General features: G+C 32.9%; 1 protein-coding gene across 2 annotated transcripts in view; it reads right to left on the bottom strand.

The window, feature by feature from the left end:
• The window catches only part of LOC145259785 (receptor expression-enhancing protein 5-like), an 89158-nt gene that overhangs the window by 20476 nt on the left and 47263 nt on the right, over positions 1-21419 (bottom strand). For both annotated transcript variants that reach the window (XM_080117547.1, XM_080117548.1), the window contains exon 3: positions 18537-18675. In XM_080117547.1, coding sequence (XP_079973673.1) covers positions 18537-18675 — 139 coding nt within the window. The remainder of the gene's footprint in view (positions 1-18536; positions 18676-21419) is intronic.

The raw sequence follows: 21419 nt of genomic DNA, 5'->3' as shown, positions 1-21419 counted from the left end.
ACATTTTGACAGACAATGAAAATGGGATTTTTAAATACTAAAATTTTCTTTTTAGGAGAAAAAAAAAAAAACTGAACTAAAAACTGAAATAAAATATACAGGAAAGCCTCATTTTTATGTTTCGGTTATTCTGTGACGGTCAAACTTAATTTAGTCTGTTTTTATTCATTGTTTATGTAAAATAAGGTTTATATGCGATTTAAACCCCAATTCTTTTCAGTATAGAGTAAAAATGAAGGGGAAGGTATTTATCAAGCAAGTGTAGGCAGTAGGATATTGTGCCGAACCTGGCAAGGGAGGGTTGAGGACATGCATTGCTTAAGGTGACAAATCAAAATTCAGAGAAATCTTAATTCATGTCCAACAACCATGGATCAAATTCAATGTAAATCTGAAATATTTAAATTTAAGTTGGAAGGGGTTACCCATATTTTGCCCATGGAAACCCTAAAATATACATAGAAGCTTAGTTCTACACATGCAAACACAGACGGAGGACTTTAAGATAAACCCGATTATTGCCCTTCAACTCCGGTAACACCACACCTTGCAACCAGAGGGCGATACAACCTGTTTTGTATCTCACTTTTTGCTGGACCTCAGGACAATGCAGATGCGACGGAAACAACCTCCCGATTCTGGCGAAAGCCAAGCAGTGTTTGAACTCTCAAAGAATTTTGAGGCCTAAATGCAAATCACGTTACTCAGCTTTCGTTAGAAACTCCTACAACCTTGATTTATAATTAAATGTAAATCAATCTACATTTATTTGTTATCATATACTTCACGTCTCCATTACATGACCTTTGCTTCTCACCTACCTTTACAACAATGGAGGATGGGTTTGCCGATTACAATAACAGGTTATCCTGTCCTCCAAATATTCCAAAGAAATATAATTCTGACGACTATCAATTTATGTTCAATGCCTACCGTTAAAATTTCAAACATTGGAGTTAATTGAATTTTAATAAATGGTTTACAACTTTTTTACTCTTTGCATAAAACTAAATATAGCCCACACTAGGACTATTTATGCCTAGCAGCAATGTTCCAAACTTCATGAGCGAATCCTGTATACACTTGGATGCGTGTACATTTTTATTTTACTTCAGTTACTTTTAAGAGATCAAGGGGCTCCGAACACTTTATGAAATAAATTTATATCGCTGTTCCCTTTATGACTGCTATCTGTATTTCATGCCAGTTTGGTCTTCCAGAAATTGTTTCTTGAGGGTTTTTTTTTTCATTAGGCTAGTTGCTCCCATCACAAATAGAAGCGTGTTGATTCCTTTTAGGGATCATGAGTATTTTAAGAACTAAGTTCTAAAAAGAAAAAATGCATTTAATTAACTAGCCTAGGTGCCTGGAGGTGCGGGTTGAGAAAAAAAAAAAAAAATTGCATGTTAGCTGTTGCACCCATCGTCAAACCGGAAGTGGCAAAGATTTAAATTAAGGCTAGGCAATCAAAAAAGAAGCGACCCCTCCCTGGAGAAAAGGACCCAGTTGAGACTGAAAGAATTGTTTTGGGCCAATTTTTTCGATATTGGTCATCCGAAAGGTCGAACTTCAAAATGATACTGATCATGAAAATCCATAGTCTGTCGAAAGACAGAGGCCGACATGCATACATCTAAACAGAAAGGCGAGATTTATATTATAGAGGTCAGTGAGAGCGAAACTAAATGTGGTCAGTTTTAGATTTAAATTTATATTCAAGTGTTTTTTTTTAAGGATGGATATTATTCGCTTTATGGCTGCTGCTATTTGTATTTCGTTACAGCTTGGTCTTCTAGGGATTGTTTCTAAGTATTTAAGATTTTGTTAGGCCAGTTGCTCCAATCACAAATTGTATAAATGTTGATACATGTGCATGTGTTCGCGTGTGTGTTCAGGTCTTCATGTTCAACTAGCATAAGCTATGTTACAAAGGTTGTCATTGTTTATCAAAATGTTTATGGGGGTCTGGCATGAACACAGACTCCATCAGACTATACTTCTAATGAAGGTCTACAGCATATTACAATATATCCACCTTTGTTAGACGAATCTAGGTTTCAGATTAGTCTAATACTTTTTTTCCTTTACATGTACAGACGCACAAACATTCATTTTTATTATATATAGATTTCTAAGTAATTGCGAGGAGAAATTTTATGAACAGATTTCATTGTCTATCAAGATATACCATAAAAGGTTTTTTTTTTTTTTTAAAAAGAGAACAATTCAGTTATCGATCAATCACCCCGTCACTCCATTTTACTTATCAAAGAAAAAATATTGATCCCGATATCTTTTGTTGCCGACGACAACCTGGAAACGACGCAATCAGTTTCATTTTTATTATGAGAAGATGAAGTCGGGTACTAGAGTATTTTAAAATCAGTCGATGAAAATAGGAGGGTGAACTGCAGGCAGCAGGTACTGCCAACCATCCATGGCAACCTAATTATAGCTTCTAATTATTTCAACAGATGCCATCAGCAAGAGAAAAGATGTCGGCCATATTCCAAGTCAGAGAGCGAGAGAGCGAGAGAAAGTCTATTAAGATTACATATGAATAACGTATTCGATTTTGTTGGGGGGGGGGAGTAAAAAAAAAAAAAAAAGAAAAAAAAGTAGAACTTAAAACAGAAATAATATTTTGAATAATTTAATGAGAGCTGTTGGTGGTGGTGATGCAGGGGTTACAGTGAACTTTAGAGCAAAGCATGCAAAAATTTATTTCCACCATGACTAACGTTTGTGCAAAATTAAAAATCCAAGGCATGGTTTTAGAAAAGTGCAAACTAACCAACCGAATTAGAGTGAATTACTAGGCCCAATTCCTTCTTTGCACCCCCTCCCTGCAACAATTAAATTTTTATGGTATTTTTTTTTTAATTTACAAAAAAGGTAACTCCACTTAGATCAAGGGTGCTTGTGCAGATAAGTTGCAACACAGCTGACAAATTACAACCAGGCCACCCAATTTTAATAGCTCAACAGGTTAAGCGAGATGTTAAATTGCTGATAAGTTTCTAATTGGGGGGGAAAAAAAAAAAAGTCAACTTTTAATTTTAAAGTGTGCAACTAAATGAATCCCGGCCAACACTAGGTAAATAAAATTACTATTTTTTATTTTTTTTATTTTTTAAAATTACATTCGAACCCAATACAAGATTTAAATTCACAAGTTTCCATTAAAACTTGTGATTTCAAAGTTTTAACTTGTAAACCAGTCTTGAATTTATGTAGATTAAAAATTTGAACTTTTGTAACATTTTGCCGTAACTTGAAAATTATAGAAGTTAAAAATGAAAAATAAAAACATTTCAAAAAGATGCATTAAAATACAAATTCCTGTAGTCATGCTGTTAAGTTGACAAGTGTTAATTCCCAAAAACCATGCAAAATATCTCGGGACAAAAAAAAAAAAAAAAAAAAAAAAAAAAAAACTTAATGTACTGAAAGGGAATACATAAGTTAAAAAAAAATATAGATATGAAAAATTTAAATGAACAAACTATAGAACAAGAAATCTTACAAAATGGTTTAAAATTAAATATTTCGTTTCAGTTATTAAACTTTGTCAAGAATAGCATTTATTGAACAGAGTCAGATTATATAGAAAATGTTATGAGTAGAATTGAAAAGCTAATTAAAAAAAAAAAAAGGTGGAGTAGACAAAGTAACGTACGCGTTTGGTATTCTAACTTGTATACTTGATCTAAATGTTCATATGCCATTCTTGATAAAATTTCATAACAAAATATGGAATTTGAGGCAGGATAAATTATCACCCATATTTACTGCTCGCAATTATGCAAGAGTTGGGAGGACATTAAATCTGGTTTGCAACTGAAAGAAATTGATGACCTCTTAAATTTCACTAAAATTTATCAGATTAAAAAAAATAAAAATAAAGTGGGCTGAGTAACATTCATTTTTAAACATCCAGATTTAAAATTTGTTAATTTAGAAAAATATTGACACAAGGGGCAGGATGTGGGGGTGTAGGAGCTTAGAATCAAATTAATAGAAAAGATATCCCAAATGATCAAACTGGGGTTAATATGTTAGTAAGTTTCAATTTCAACTTTGTCAAAGTAAGTAGATTATGTAAAGAAAATATTACAAAGCAAAAAACAGTTTTCGTTTAAATTAAAACCATTACCAAAAATTTTCATGCAGGCAAAAAAAAAAAAAAAAAAAAAAAAAAAAAAAACACTAAGCATCATAAAATGAAATAAATTATTTTCCAACTTTAAGGGGATTTGTGGAGGATAAAGTTAATTTTAAGCGATAAACAATCAGTGAGTGACCAATTTGTATCTAAGTTGGTTTTTAAGATAAATCTCTGGTTCTTCATAAAAGAACCATCGGTGGTTAGTCACGCTTCAGTTCGAAATAGTATTTTTATTGTTGATCTGCAAAGGTACGGATCTTGGTATTCATCCACGCTATTTAAAACTTGGAAGCTTTTGTACTGAAGTTTAAGTCAGAATAAAAAAAGTTTTATCCACTTTTGAAGAAATCATAGATTTTAAACATTCTATTAATTGAATTTGCACAGCTAATAAAATCTTCAAAGTTTTTATACAATTCAAAAGATTAAACAGGCTCCGTGGCAACATCAGATTAAGTATAACTTCGTTATAAACTATTTCAAGGAGCTAAAGAAAAATAAATCCAGACATTTAGCAGTCACTATATCTACCTAGATATAGTACACTGCCTGATCGATAAAAAATACCAGTTACCATAGAAGAAAAAAACCTATACATGGTCAGATTAAATTTATGCACACTTTTTTCTCAAACTACAAAATTCTGCCCATTTTGAGCAAAAAATAAAACGATGCCCATTTCTCTTCGACATCCAAAAGCAAATATTGTTACCCATAGGAAGGTAACAGCCAGCTGACAACCTTAACCACTTCCTTTCAACAATTGTCGAGTTCCGGGCTGGGAAGAAAAGTAAAAATGGCTTCCTTTTTTTTGAAAATTGAAAACTGCATTAGTGTGTCTCCTGGTATAATACTAGCACTGATTATCTAGCTTGCCTGATCAATTGCTTGATCAGGGTTCTTGAGGCTAGGAGTGGTAGAAGAAAGAGGATAACGAAAAAAAAAAAAAATTCATAACTGCAAGTTCACTTGGTATATTCAGAGCATTTTCAATTTCAAAACTAAAGTTTAGCATTATATAAATAGAAGGGAGGGCTAAATCAGAAAAAAAAAAAAAAATTTTTTTGTTGATGGGAAATACAAAAATCCTTTTGAGTAACAAAATCTATTGATTGAACCCTATCAGTGTGAAATGCTAGCATGCATTTAATGGTTTGTAGAAACTGACATCCAAACTAACTTATCTCTGGTCAGGTAAGTTAGTATCTCTTTCGAATCATCCTTATCAATTCCTCCCATGTTTTGCATTGCTTTCTTTTAACTGAACCTAATAAGTATCAATATCTGCCTGAATGAAAAAAAAAAAATACTGCCCAAATACTTGCAAGTATAAGGTAACTAAGAAATAAAACGCCCAAATGATTGTTAAACATGTGCCGCTGACAAAGCCGACGAGAGAGAGAAAGGAAACGAATTGCTGCGACATGTCAAACTAAGATTCCTGCTGTTTATTTTTTAAAACTTATTTTACATGAAAAAAAGGCATAGTGCCACTTTGATGTCTTAAGAGGCTACTACTATTTGGGACTAAGTCTACAGACACATTTTTGCCCTTTATATAATAGACTAGCAGGGCTACCCAGCGTTGCTCGGGATCGTATAAAACTGAGAAATATAAAGTTACTTTTGAACATACCTATTATTCTTAGGATAGAAGAATTTTTAATGTTTATGTATCATTAAACATCTCTACCAAAAGAATATTTTACCTACCCTAGGATGGGTATTACACATGTATGAAATAAATTTTACCTACCCTAAGATAAGTAATTTACAGCACGTATGTGAAAGAATTTTACCTTTGCTAGGATGGGTAATGTACACCACATTTAAAATTTTACCTATTCTCGGACGGGCAAGATAAATACTAGTGTTGGAACAAGTAATCCGAATATTTGACGTATCGGAAAAATCTACCGATTTTCTGATGATGGTTTAAAGCAAAATCTTTCATTGATGGTAATATTTGATTTTAAAACACCAGTAAAGCTAAAATCACAAGTATATTTTTACGTTTAGGAAAATATCTTCACATTTAACATGATTGTTTTTATGCTAATCAGAAAAATACAGCTACATAGTTAAATATTTAGAGATTTATAAAGAATTGGAAATTGTATCGGAATCGAGGAAAAATATTGGAATCGTCCCATCATAGTAAATACATAAATGAAACAATTTAACATTCGACAGATTGTACAACATACAAAATAATTTCTCTTCCCACCAAGGCCACCATAATTTTAAGAAAAATCAAATTTTTGAAAGATTTATCATTAGGATTTCCAAATTATACATAAATACATTGTCTTGGTTAATGATTAGGCAACCCTTGCTCCACCATAAATTTCAACATTACTGGTTTCTTTCCTTCCTTACTATAATTTTAAGAAAAAAAGTCATTTTTGGAAAATGACTCAGCAGGATTTTCGAATCAATGCAAAAATACTTCGACAGTAGTTTGACAAGCCTTCATTATAAAATTCTACGTAACAGTTTCATTTTCTTTCCCCACTACTGACAAAACTTACTTTACCATGAATTTAACGAGTTCATCGAGGTCTTCACATTACATTTAAACTTCTACATGCTAGTACAGTCAAGGAAGCAGCGATCCAGGAAGGAATTTTAAAGTCTAGCAGTTTGAGATCAGAAACGGAGTAGCAGGCTTTTTTTTGGCATCTAGGGATCTCTACAGCATAGGTGTGGGAATTCTGTTGCTTGTCTGGTTTGTTGGAAGGCATGTACATTGAGGGCGGTACAAGTTTTTGGAGGTTGAAGTATATTCCACGAAGATACTTGTAAAACAATGATACATTTCGGTGATAGGACCATGGCTGGAGCTTGGTTTATAGAGTGGGACCTATTAGGTTGGCATTTTTTTAAAATCCGGTCTAAGAGCGATGTTAACGCAACAAGCTGCGATGGAGTCGCCATCATAATACAAATTCATTTTTTATGCCGTCATCAGCAGCTGATTAATAAGTGGCAATGGTTTGTTTATTTTTAAAAGAACAAATTTAAAAAAAAAAAAAAAAATCCGCACATCTTTAGCAATTTAAATTGTTCTATTTTCAATTTCTCGTTTGAGTTAACATTTCAGTAACAATTAAATTGTATTGCATATGTTACACACATATCAAGGTGTAATATAACAAAGCTCTACAGTTGGATTCTTCAAGTCAGACCTAAATAGCACTTCAGCTGATAAAACACTGCTTTTGATGAACCAATTTTCATTGGTTATTTGCAATATAGAAAGCTTACTGCGATGATCAATATGAAACACCTATATTATATTTCTTATCTATTAATATCTATTCCACCTTTTCTGAAACTATTAGACCAATCTGGCTAAAATTTTGTATGGACTTTCATAAGGTGCAGCAAATTAAATATTGTATCCGTTTGATCCACAGGTAAGGATTAATAGGGACTAGTATTTGACGAAAAAAAAAAAAAAAAAAAAAAAAAAAAAAATCAAACACAACTCTAACCATAAATTTGGCAAAAAGCATGCATTTCAAGCCAATAGGCTATAACTTGCCAGTTTTTAACACTGGAAAGTTTTTAAATAACCAGCTAAGAATACCAGCAAAGGGAAACTCATTTTAAATAAGATAAATCGTCTGAATTTTAAAACAAGGTGGAAAAAAAAAAAAAAAAAAAAAAAAAACATCCTTGGCAACATTGGGAAGGGATGGCTAGGTGTCCAACTAATACACTAACATTTGAGAAAGGGTTCTTAATAGTTCAACTGTATGGTAGTGGCTATTGTTACTCTGCACATTTCAACTGACAGTTCAAGCATTAACCTAGCATGCACCTGTAATATATATGGGTGGCAGAAAAAATATTTTCTAAAATCCTCTTCAGATCAGTCATTAATAGAAACTCGAGTATTGCACAGAATGCAAGAATATGTGTATTCTATACAAAGAAACCTTAGACAAGCTATATAAAACCTAAAAGTGTATTGGCACAATTTTGGGAAGGAAGACAATGGAAGTATCTTCAAATCTCTAAGTACATTCCTGAAGGGAATTTAAAGGCAAATCCCTTTAAAGTGTATCCTATTTTTTTTAGGAAATATATAAAATAGGATACAAGTAGTCCTCTGGTGTCTCCCCCCACCCCCACCAAGTAACTTTATGACAGTACTCCCTTGAAACAAGCATATCAAATTTTAATGAACCCTATTTACAAAACTAAAATTTTCCAACGCAGGGAATGGAAAAACTGGAAGAGAGCAGGTAGTAAAAAAAATGTTTGGAGTATACTAAAAAAGTGCTATTGATCTATTAAATCCAGAGAAATGCTAGGATATCAAATGTAAAGAGAAGATAATATACATTTATTTTACTGCTTGTCATCAGCCATGAATAATAGGACATTTTGAGTTTAGGCAGAGAAAAAAAAAAAAAAAGTTTCAGCAATCTAATTTTGATTTTATATATATATATATACACACACACACACATATACAACTTTGTCTAAGTTCGTTCCTTATAGATTCCAAAACAGCTGAATTTAGAGAATTTTAATCTAAAAGTCTGGGAGTGATCTTAGTTAAGTTTTGTCCCCCCCCCCCAAAATTAAAACGTATTTTATCATCAGTAAAGCCCCCCCCCATGTCGTCGCTTAGCAACAATGATGAAACAGGCTGTGAAAATTTCACTGTAGATAAGTTGATAGGGTGTGTTTTGTTGTTTTTTTTTTTTGCATGACGCGGTCTGTAGGTTTAAACTCTGCACAGAAATTTCTGAATGTCTTTTTGTTAACTGGAAAGAAGTTTATATAAAATAAACTTAAAAACAAACAAACAGTAGGTTCTCTATAATGCAATGTAGAATAACATTTTGGACTAATTTATTGCATGGAGGCATGTGAAGCTTCCTCCCGGGCGATTTCACAGATTTCGATGAAAAAAATATAGGAGTGTGAAATATTCGTTATTATTCAATCCCGGGCAATGTCGAGTGTCCATACTAGCGCACACATACACAACCGTTGACTAGTTTTACCAATGTTGTCCACATCACACTGACATTTAAAACAAATCACACGGATACAATGTGAAAACATCTTCACATATCGTTTTCAAAAGGTTTTGTGGCAAACAATGTCTCTTGTTAAAAATACAACATTGTTACATTACACGGCATATTTGTCAAGCTAACGCATCACTGGTTGCAGGATCACATTGCTTAGCACGTGCCATGCCTTCCAAGACATGTAATGTTAACTAGATGATTATTGTAACTGATGTACAATCTAGCAATGAACGTGCGACAAGCAGTATAAATTGTGCTTATAAATTCAGTGTACATTCTTTGAATGTAATCAGTACATCACGCGTTTCATTTAAAAATTCGACACTTTATAAAAACCTATAAATCTTCTGCTAGCAGCAGTTCTTTTAAGCGTACATAATTTTTGCATCACACACAAGAAATATCAACACTATTCATTCCAAAACTAATTAACCGATTAGTAATTTTGTGAACATAAGGGCTAGAGGTATGGGAGATCCAAATATCAGCGATATTTACTTTTAGCTTTAGGCAAAAGGAGTGAAAAGTGTGAAAGCCGTTTATCATAATTGATATTCAAATTAGAAATTGTAATAAACTTTCTTTTAAATGGAAAAAAGTTCTAGACTAGACATGAAATCGCTTAAAAGTACAAAAGCTAGCCAACAATAAGCATTAAATGGACAGATTCTGATCCAAAGCAGCAATTTTCCCCTTTGCCAGAAGCATTTTATATGAAATGAAAAACTAAAGGACAAAAATATTGGAAGTGGAAGTTACAAGATCTAATTTCACATGAATTAAATATTCAAAATGTCAGAGTTACGGGGTAGGGGGGGTACTTAAAAGGGCACTTGAAAATTCAAGTATAGTTGTTGCAAATGAACAAATTATGTGGATCTACTGCAGGATAAACAAAAAAAAAATACAATTTAGCAAATAAAGAAATTGGGAAAGACAGTTTTCAATTGATAACATTCTTCTACATTTTTAAACAGCGTGAAAGAAAAAAAAAACCCACTGAAGACACCCGAGAATGTTTTGCATGTTAATAGTGAATTCCTTCTGCTTTTCACTTGCATACAAAGATGCTAGAAATAAATTATTTAATTATTCCATTTATTCTGGGAATAAAAAATTGAAACCAGATTGGGCAGTTCTTTTAACTTGCTGTATGCGAGTGTGCATGCCCTATGGAAAGGACTTGGAACCTTAAAATAAATTATAAAAATCTACAAGTGGATTATCTAAAAATTCCTGGAGAAGACAATGGAAGTAGTTCTGAATTTCTAATTGCACCTCTAAAAGAGGGTAGAACATCCTTAAGACTACCTACCTTGAAATGTAAATACTATCAAGAGGTGGTGGGGGTTAAGACCAATGGAAGGGATTACGAATCAAAATGCCCTCCCAACTTTTAGATCCTATTTTGAAATTTAATTGTGCATAAAAATGGAGCAGTTAAAAAAAGTGGTTAAGTGAAAGAGGACAGTGTTCCTCATTCAATCCCGAGCAATGTCGGTCTTCCCGCAAATATACATATAAGGTAGTGCCAACACATGCCAGCAAATAAAACAGACAAACCGAATACGATAAGTGTATTCTCAGTTCCTCTGCTATTAACAATTTAGTACAAAGTACATACTTAATTCAGTTTGGATATAAACATATGGTTTTCATTTGAATAGGTTCCCAGAATATAAATAAACGCTAGTAATGTATGCTACACACAGCAAATTAAAAAGTTATTAAGTTATTTAAAAAAGAAAAAAAAGCCATTTTTTCTAAATATATTAAGCAAAGGATCCAACTGAGGAAAAAAAAAAAAAAAAAAAAAAAAAGAGGGGGGGGGGGGAATGAAATCCCAACAATTCATTTTATGATAAACGCTTTTTTTTGGGGGGGGGGGGGGGGATTATTTTTAATAGTGAATTCAGTCTTAAATTCTTCACATCAATTATTAAATAGCTTTTTCTTGAGATAGTTATCTTGTACGTGCATGCATGTATGATATGCTCACTATACGAGCGAATCTTAACCTAACAAATCCCTTCGGAGTGAAAGGTTTCTGTATAGCTTGCAGCATATTTTGTCCTTGTTACACATATCAAATGTATATAAAACAAGTTGTGTATAGTGTATTTATTACATAAAAGAATGTATGGACTCAAACAGTTGGGCCGATTTCTTAAAATCTTGCACAAATATACTTTATGTGCCTGGCAGTGTTCTTAGGTTTTTGTATTGGAATGTCTTTACTAAGTATCAATAATCGAAATAATCCTATGAAAGAAGGAACAGGCGACTTGACCAAAGTTCACACCTTATACAGCCTAATATCACAAGAGCATTTGATAAATTTATTGCTGCACAAGAATTAACAGTAGGTTCTTTGAAATGAGCATTTCTGTCTAGAACACAAACGATGGTACTTAACTTTCATTTTAAACTAATTCATGCCATTATATATTAAAAAAAAAATGGCATAACAGGCTCTCTACAGTGCAATATAGACTACACAGTATTGTAGATTAAGTCACTGCAGGGAGGCATTTGAAGCTTCCTCAGTGCACCAGTGGGGCTTCAGTAAAGCAGTCGATCTATTTGATTGAAAAATTGGCTATTTTACTGACAGAAAATAGTGAAACATTCGTTGATCATTCAATCCCAGGCAACGTCAGATCTCCCTGCTAGTCAAACATTTGCACAGAATTCTAGACTAAGTAGCTAATCAGAAAGACATTGGGAACACATACTAGGTGTAAGGAATGGTAATGTGGGTTATATTTTGTTTAATGCAAAGGAGGTGTATGTCGTTTGTAAAATATTAAGTATAAAACAAATCAGATATTCCTTCAATTTTTGGGAGAGTTTTTTTTTTTCTTTTTTTTTTTAATTTTCTGGGAACATTGGCACAATTTGTGCATGACTGTTCGGTTTGGGAAATTTGACAGGTCGTTGAATGAGTATCATACTTTCATTATCCGCAGAATTACAATAAATTTGATTACATAAATAGTACATACCAACTCCAAAAGTGCTAAATATTACAAGTAAAGCAATCATTTTGATGAGATTTGACAATTTATTACAAATGCGTTAGCAAATAAGATCATTGTATCTGAACTGAAAGTTTTTGAATAAATAAATTCGTTCAGTTATTTCTATTCAGAAATTTAAGTTAAAACCGTTGCAATAGTGATACAAGTCAATTTTTGAGAAATTAAAATAAAACTGAATTATAATATTTATTAACCTATTAGATTCAAATAATTTTCCCGGTTTCTTTAATTGCTCTATTTAGTATAGAGCTTTTGTTTTTATGTTCCAAGTGTGTATGTATATGTGTGTGTGTGGTATATTGTTGGAATTAGAATCAGGAAAACTTAACTCTGAGGCATCAGAAAAATTTGTGCCTAATTTGATTTCAAAAAAGAAATTTAATTGTTTTTCTAAATCTTAGATTGCATAAAATTTTTTAAGTACTCATTGAATCAACAACTATCAACTATAATATAGATCACCATTTCCATTTAACATTTGTGAAAATATGCACACATTACATGGATTTTTACAGTAATATAAAAAGAAAAAAAAGAGAAGTTAAAAATCTGCAGTTTAAAAATGAAAAACTCTTAACATTCCATTTCTTGATAACCTTTTTCCAAATGACAAATACAAAAACCAATCAGACCAATCCTTTCCTCATCTTCACTGCGAGATGATCCTTTGCTCTCTCTCCATCTCTTACGAGCAACAATTGAGTGACAGAAGGAAGAGGTTAAGATTGTCAACTGACCAGTTAAAAAAAAAAAAAAAAAGTAAAAAATAAAGGATTCTTTGTTATTGTAGTAAAATTCGAAAATTGAATTTCAAGGGAAACCAATGGTATTTACTGAATTATGTCACAGTAATAGAAATATCCAAAAATTACTAAAATGAGGTTGGTTGTTTTATGGCATATCAACCCTTTTAGGTTATTTAATGCCGAATCCAGTGATTGAAGAAAAATATTTTAATGTTTTTTTTTCAGGTCAGTTTTTATTTAACCCATAGTTGGGACCCTAACAGGTACTACAACTCCAGATCAGAGTGGACCTGAGAACAATGGCAGTTAAGGGGGGGTCTCCACACTCCCCAAAGCCCACAAGCTGGGGCCTCACCATCGGATATAGTTTAAGGTCATATCTGGGACCTAAAAATAAGGTAGAAAATTATAGATTTTTAAGATAATCAAAAATTGAGTTTTGCAAAAAGATTTAATTGTAACAAAAAGGGAGGCAAACACTGAAAACTGAATCTTTGACCAATTTAGCAAAACTTAAAATGAAAACAGTTTGAAGACAATGTGATTTTTTTTTTTACTTTATAATTTTTGGATATTTTCATTACTGCAACATAATTCAGTAGATACCATTGGATTCACGTGGAATTCAATATTTCAATTTTCAAATTTCGCAACAATAATGAAAAAGAACCAAATAATGCTTAAAAAAACAAGGGGGACAACCAGTAATCACTTACCTTAAACTGAAGCTAACATTAGTAACCAGGATTTAAAACAAAAATAAAAACAAAAACATGCTAAGATGTGTGAAAATATCAAAATATGCAAGAAATTGGTATCGTGTAATTAATAGATATAGTCAAGCATTCAATTATGCTTTGCGTGTCGGCAAGTAGATAGAATCGGCCTATGAGAAAGTTAAGAAAAACATTTCAAATCTGTTCTGTTTTCTTAATTTCAGCCCAGCCCTTTGGAGATTTACAAGTGACAGTAAGTATACTGTATTTCATTAGGTGAAAATTTAGAGTCAAGAATGAATAGAGCAGTGATGCAAGCTAATTTTGTTCAGGTTTATTTTCTGCTTGTAATTATAGAGTTTGCTAGAAATGTCAATTTCAAACATTTACTTTTGTTTAAAATTTGGACATCCATTTAATGTTTGTAATAACGTTGAAATTTGAAGAAAATAGTAAAAATGTAATGTATTAAATTGTCTAAATTAAGGCTGTTTAATTGGGTGCGCAAGCTCATACTATTAATTCAATTTTTTTCTACATCAGTATGCATGCAAAATTCAAATGGTCTTATACAGACACTCATTTCATTCTTGAATGACAAACATGGTGGGTTCACTGAAAATTTTCAAGCCAATAAAATTACACAATACACTTCTGGTTTTAAAAAAAAGTCCAACAGCTGAGTCAAGATCAAGAAAATCACAAGTAACAGATTTAAAGGCTTTTTTTTTCTTCTCGGCAGTAATATTTTAATAAATAGCAGGGAAATGGACAAAATAATGAAAAATTATCAGCACAGAAGTTCTCAACCAGTTTTAACCCCAGACTTTAAGTTATGACATTATGATAGAAAACAATTTGTTTTAATTTAAAAAAAAAAAAAGTTAGAAAACATTTTTCAGCTAGAAAATTTGATTTAAAACCACCAACCCATTTTTTGCTATTCCGAGAAGACATTGATGATAAATGGCAATTTAAAATGTTATATGAAAATGAAACCAATCCCATTTGGATACAGTTCTTAAACTTGCAGTTCACAAGGTCTTTGAAATGTTTTTAATTCATATTAAGTTGTATAGCATTACTTACATCCTTGCACAGCTAAGAGTTTACATATTAACATGTAAATGTAAAAGAATTCACCGTTTGAAACACTCGAGAACAATTTAAGATTTAACGGGTTAGAAAGACCGAACGAGTGTGAAATTGTTTAATAAACATTACTATTTATTATTAAAAATAAAATTGAAATTTTGTTTCAAATTTTCGAACAAACTGTTCCATTTCCTGAAGATGGATATTTTTTTACTTTACCATTCAATATAAATGTTAGCATATTCTAAGTTCTCATGGCGTCTTGATCAGACTCCTCATCGCTGAATAGTATCAACTGAATGCCTGCTGAAATGGCATTCCTACATAATTTACTTTCATTTATGTGTTAATTGCCAAAGGTGGCTTTGTGAATAGGTTGCAATCTCCCAACCAAAAGCAATTTCTATATATTGAATAAGCATTTGTTCCTCATAACTTTTACCTAAAACTGTTTTTCATTAATTTTCTAGTTTTTTGTAATTTTTGGATATTTTACTCTTGGCAACATGACAAAAACCTTTGCAAAGAAATATGTAACATCCATATAATAAAATAAACATAAGTGTCTGGCTCCCTTTACAATATGAAGAGGTATATTATGGAATTAACAGAATTAAACAGAAGAGAGAAGGTTTTGCTTATAGATTAATTTAATTTCAAATGACTTTAGTGAACACCAATTACATTGAGAGGCAAAAATCAGTTATCTTCTATAATATAAATCTCACCTGTCTGTATTTATGTCTCACAAAGACATTCTACAGAAGCAACAGATTTTCACGAGATTGGTACCATTTTGATGCCCGACTCTTCGGACGACAAATATAAAAAAATTGGCAAAAACCATTTATTTCTTCACCCTCAACTGGGCACTATTCTACATTCACCTTTTTTCCGGCAATATTTTCGAAAGTCATCCCCTCTGTCTAGCCTTAATTCAAACCGACATCACTTGGGTGCAACAGCAAAGACAGTGTTTTTCACACTATTTTCCTCCTCCGCGGTACGGGTTTGAGCCTGCCTGCCAACTACCACTTTATTATACTCAACACTGCCAAACACCCGGGCAATGCCAGATACCCAGGCTAGTTAGTTAAGACAAAATTTCAGAATTTTTATAATTCTGCTTTTTGAAAGATTCAATGACAAAACTAGCTTTATGAAGTATTTGATTATCCTAAAATTGAACAACTTTTCGATACCATCTAGTTTCAGCTTTAGTATTGTCATTATATAAATTAGCTTTGCAATATATATATATATATCTCTCAGAAAACTTTAAAAGTTAAATTTCATTATTCCAGTATCATTTGATACTTAATTATCAAAAGGGAACCAATTTTATAAAATTTTTCTAAAATTGGATTTAAAACAGAGCTTCAAAAACTCTTTAATACATGAGGATTTGCTAAAGATTTTAAATCAGATATCACTTTCTAATCAATCGACTACATGCTTCCAAATTATTTGAATTGGAAAGGGTCAAAGTTTTTTGTTTTTTTTTACTATTAAAAAATTAAAAAATGGCTGACATGTTTAAGAAAATGATCATTTTTTTTTTTAAATAGAATTTTAAAATAGTTGACAATTTTTTTTTTTTTTTTTTAAATCACAAAAAATATTCAATAAGAGTAAAAAATAAAAATAAATTAAAGTATATCAAAATTATAGTAATCCAAGAGACAATTTTCTTAGTTTTAATAAACAAACATTTCCAGTTGTAGATTTTTTGCAACATCTGGTTCCAAACCTCCCTATACACCGGTTAAGAACCTCCATTTTAGCCGATTGTATTTTAACCCTGAAAAAGGCTAACAAAGCAAAATACTAAAAAAGCCACAATCATTAAGTTTGCAACCATTAAATAGTTGGATTAATTGTTTAGTCGAAGAGTAGGAAGCAAGATGCATTTCTATTGGTGGTGGTGGCAGGAGTACAGATAAGCAGCTAGAAAACAAAATAGCAAATTTCAACAATTGTTCAGAGAAAGGAGTTAAGATACATTTGTGCAAGCTCAAATTTATGATCCATTATAATTTGCCGAAAAATAAAACTGGTACAGACATAAAAACTTAATTTTGATCATTAATTACATTCCTGACTGAGAATATTTTTAATGTAATACAATTCGGAGACGTTTCTGAATTTGAAACGATTGATAATTCATATTTGGATTACTCAAACTGTTTTCATCTTGAGTGTCATATTTGTTTCAGTTAATGTACCCACTGACCTTCAGGTATATCTTGCCAAACACTGGAATCTTTGTCAAACTCAAGAATCTGCACGGAATCTAATTTGTGGGGGTAGCATGCTCTCATTCCATCAGCCATGACTGGGTAGTGGATAACGTACTTGATAAACTTCCGTAATAAATTTACACTCTTCTAGAGGTTGAAGGTTCAAACCTTAGTGTGAGCACCACAGAAAAAAACACGCAAATTACTTAGGATTTTTACCCAATCATGGCTAATGGAATGAGAGCATGCTACCCTCGTGAAGTAAATAAAGGGTTCTGTTCGAAATTCCATGCAGATTCCAAGTTTGACAACATACACCTGAAGAAGGTTGGAGGTTACATCGACTGAAACATGAACTCCAGATGAAAACACTAGTCCGAATAATCCAAATACGAACAAAAACATGTTAGTATGGTGGGCACTGGTCAGGTTGAGCCAACTTCTCCAGTGTTCAAATCCTAAATCATGACAGCAGTCCTCAGATTATACACGATCTGAGTCACCCAATGAAGATCAATTTGTGGACTAGAACCAGCCAAGTTATTTGATAGTTACAGTCTTTAGCTGCCCCACCTATACACTTGTGCTACCCAGACAATGGATAGGAAGGATTAAGTCATGAATTCATTTCCTCTGGGCAAAATGCTACATGCTGGAACCATCAAAGACATTGCTATAAGACAGCAAAGACTAGATGGAGGTGTTGGCAAAGGAAAGTAATTTAGACAGGTCGGCACAAAGGCATACCCATGGTCTTAACACCAGCAACAGGGGGGGGGGGGCAGTGGCTCAATGGTTAAAAAAAAAAAAAAAAAAAAAATATTGACAACTTGGGTGTGCCAAGTTCGAATCTTTGTTCCACAGAAACTCGCTTAAAGATATTGGCAACCTTCATGTGGTCCCTCCTGTAAGAATTTAAGATATCTGTACAAACTACAAAAATATCCAGGAAACAAATGCCAACAATATTCAATAGGAACACCAGTATTAAAGATGCTTTAGAAATGGTTTATATTATTAATTATATTAAATTATATATTTATATAAACACCCCCACCCTCCAAGGAGGAATCCACCTGCCAGCTGGTAGAAATGCAAGAAACAGACTGAAGATTTGAATTGAAACAGTGAAGACAAAAATGGAGCTGATAGATATGCCGCTGGAACGAGAAACAACAAACGGCTGAATTATGTTGACGGCTCTGCTGCTGATAGAGCATGGTGAACTCGTTCAGAGCCAGGTCAACCTTAACCCTGGATAAATGTAGTTACAATTTATTGAACAACCACAAAAAAATAAAAAATAAATAAAAAACAAAAAACAAAAAAGAAACCTAAAGTTAGATCTAGCTCAACTGTACCAGGATTTGTTTTTATACTAAATACAGTTAATAGGATTAGAAAAAAAAAAAAAAAGAAAAGCCTGCCAAACACACAGACAGAGAGAGAGAGACACACAGAGACAAATTGGCTTACCTTGAAGAACCAGTAGAATGGAATCCAGAAGAGGAGCATGTCAGCAAAGAACTCAAGCAAGCTGAAAACACTGTAGACAACCCAATACATGAGCCACTGAGTGTCATCATCCTTGTTTGTAGATTCAATTGCTTTGATCCTAAAGAAAAAAAAAAATGGAATCAAGATTCACAAATCAAAGTATTTTTGGTACTTGTGCAGAATATAGGGACAGCGTTATCATTGGCATATTTTAGTCAGATTACATAAACCACTGAAAGGTGCCGAAGTGCTTAGCCAATGAAATCTGCAATCAGTAAATGTGATAAAAATATTGCAAAAAAACTCAATGAACTTTTTGGAAGCAGTCATCATGAATCTAGTAGTTGGGACATACATTTCAATCTTCGGAAATAAATATTGAATTTTGTTAAAACTTTTTAGACAAAGAAATATTTGGTATGCATGTGCACATATAAAAGAAAAAAAAAAAGTTGTACTGCAAAATATAATTACGAATTATATCTTCAAGTAAAAAATTTTTTTAAAAAATGTCAAAATGTATAAAAAATTGTACAGTTTTAATTGACAGAGAGGATTAAATTGGACAAATCTAAAAATTTGGAGTCAGAATATTTTTTTAAAATTTAGCATTTTGAACATTTAGAAAAAGAAAAAAAAAAAAAATGAAAGTTGATAAATTACGTAGGAATAAGAACCGCATTATATTCAGTTTAACTGAAGTTTTTACATACCGACATATTGGACAGCTTTAAGAAAATGGACTTCTAAACTAATTTATCCCTGGCGAGGTCTTTATCTCAAACACCCATTCAGTTTTCAGGGCAATGAAAGTGAAGCATTAGCAACTAAAGATTTTTTTCTGCCTTGAGCTAAAATCCCCAAATATTAAGACCTCTGCCTTTTTACAGGGATGACCTTGTTCATTTGTTCTTATAAATTTTAGCAAAAAAGTATGTCTTATTGCAGTGTCAGGATTGGTTGGTTGTTTTGTTTTGCGGCATATCAACCCTTTTCGGGTTATTTAATGCCGAATCCAAAGATTCGGAGGAAAATTTTTTTTAATAATAGAATATATTTGTTGCTTTCACGTCGGTTTCTATTTAACCCATAGTTGGGACCCTAACAGGTACTACCACTCCAGGTCAGAGTGGACCTGGGAGCAATTGTAATTAAAGGGTGGCTCCACACTCCAACGCCCACAAGCTGGGGCCTTACCACGGGATATAGTTTAAGGTCATATCCAGGACCTGCAGTGTCAGGAAGTGATAGTCAAGTGGTTAATCACACGGACTTATAACACAAGTATTCTAAGTTCAAATCCAGTTTGTTCCACAAAAGTCCTTTTACTTAGGATGTTAGCAACCTTCCTGTGGCCCCTCCCCTAAGTACCCGATGTACTTCTAGAAGAAAAAGAGACTAGAAAAATATTGGGGAAACCAATGCCAACAAGAGAATCTTCGAATTCATATGGTATGATCACTATCGGTTATTGTTTCTATTTACTTGCCTCACTACAAAGGCTGAGTTAGACACCAGTGTCGTTTTTAATGTGGAGAAAATCCAATGCCCCAATTTTTTTTATATATAGGCATCACCACTTATCAAGGCCAACGACCACTCGAGGATAAGGTTTAAGAGTGTACAGTAGTCAATTGGACAATATAGTAATCGTTAGTAATGGAAATTTGGTAAATTTCTTTAACTTAAGTGGAACGTCTCGTCAAAAACTTGTTTACGTTGGACTTGAAGACAGATTGTTGTCAGCTGGAAAACGGAAGACAGTTCCACAGGTGTGCAGTTCTAAGAAAGCTTTGTTCATGGAATCTACATTTAGGTTTAGGCACAGATAAAGAGTGGGGGAATTATTCATGTTTTCAGCTAGAGTGTTTCTTGTAAAAGTTTGGCGAGGGGGGGGACCATAGATTGAAGCTCAGTCGAGCACTTGCCATGAAAATAACGGTAAAGCAGAGACAAACTCGCAACATCTCTTCTGTGAGATGTAGGTTGTAGAGAAGAGAAAAGGACAACTCCGACGAGGCTACGAAGTCTATTTTGAACTTTATCAAGGCAGGACAAGTCCTTTCTAGCAACTCCTGCCCAGATGTGGCAACAGTATTCCATCATTGGCGTACCTGGCTCTTATATAGATAGGGAATTGCATCAGCTGGATAGGATAGGAAGAGAAATTAAAAATTTCACGTCATGAAGGATTTCTCCACTGATCGATGACAGAAAAAGGTGAAGTGTAGCATCAGAACAGATACTGTTGTTCTCTGAACGTTTTGATCAAATGAAGATGAATAAACTTGACCCTCTGATGCGAGGCATTCTTAACAGTTTGAATAATCCAAAACATCTTTACATGTTGTACATAACAGCATCAGGTTTTTTTCAGACAACTAGGAAGATCTTCTTTCCGAGTGTCAGTTCCCAAATCTGTTTGACAGTTTTTGTTTTCCTGTTGCAGAGAAGGTCCCGTGAAGACATCACTATCCTCCTACTCAAAATCAAAGTCTTTATTGAGACTATGGGAAGTATCGTGTCAATATGATCCAGCCAGTTACAAACAAGACCTTTCACCCTGCACCCTCATTTTCTTTTAAATGGTTGCATGACAAAAGGCAGTCCTATAAATAAAGTTGTGAATTTCTAAAACTGATAAAAGCCGTGAGAAATCGGCAACTTTTATTAAAATGAGGGGGGGGGGGTAAAGTTCAATTGCAATGCGTGTGTGCGCAAGATATATCACATGTAAAGTAAATGAAAGACTAAGGAATTAGTATCAAAAGATACCGATCTCATGCAGCCAGTACGGATTAAAAAAAAAAAAGCCACGTTTATAAAAGTCTATTCATGGAAACTTTAGATTCTATAAATTCA

The sequence above is a fragment of the Euprymna scolopes genome, chromosome 35 (genome assembly GCF_053919585.1).
Source record: "Euprymna scolopes isolate OS-2025 chromosome 35, ASM5391958v1, whole genome shotgun sequence".
In the NCBI taxonomy this organism is placed as follows: Eukaryota; Metazoa; Mollusca; class Cephalopoda; order Sepiida; family Sepiolidae; genus Euprymna; species Euprymna scolopes.
This window is presented reverse-complemented; position numbering and strand designations above follow the sequence as displayed.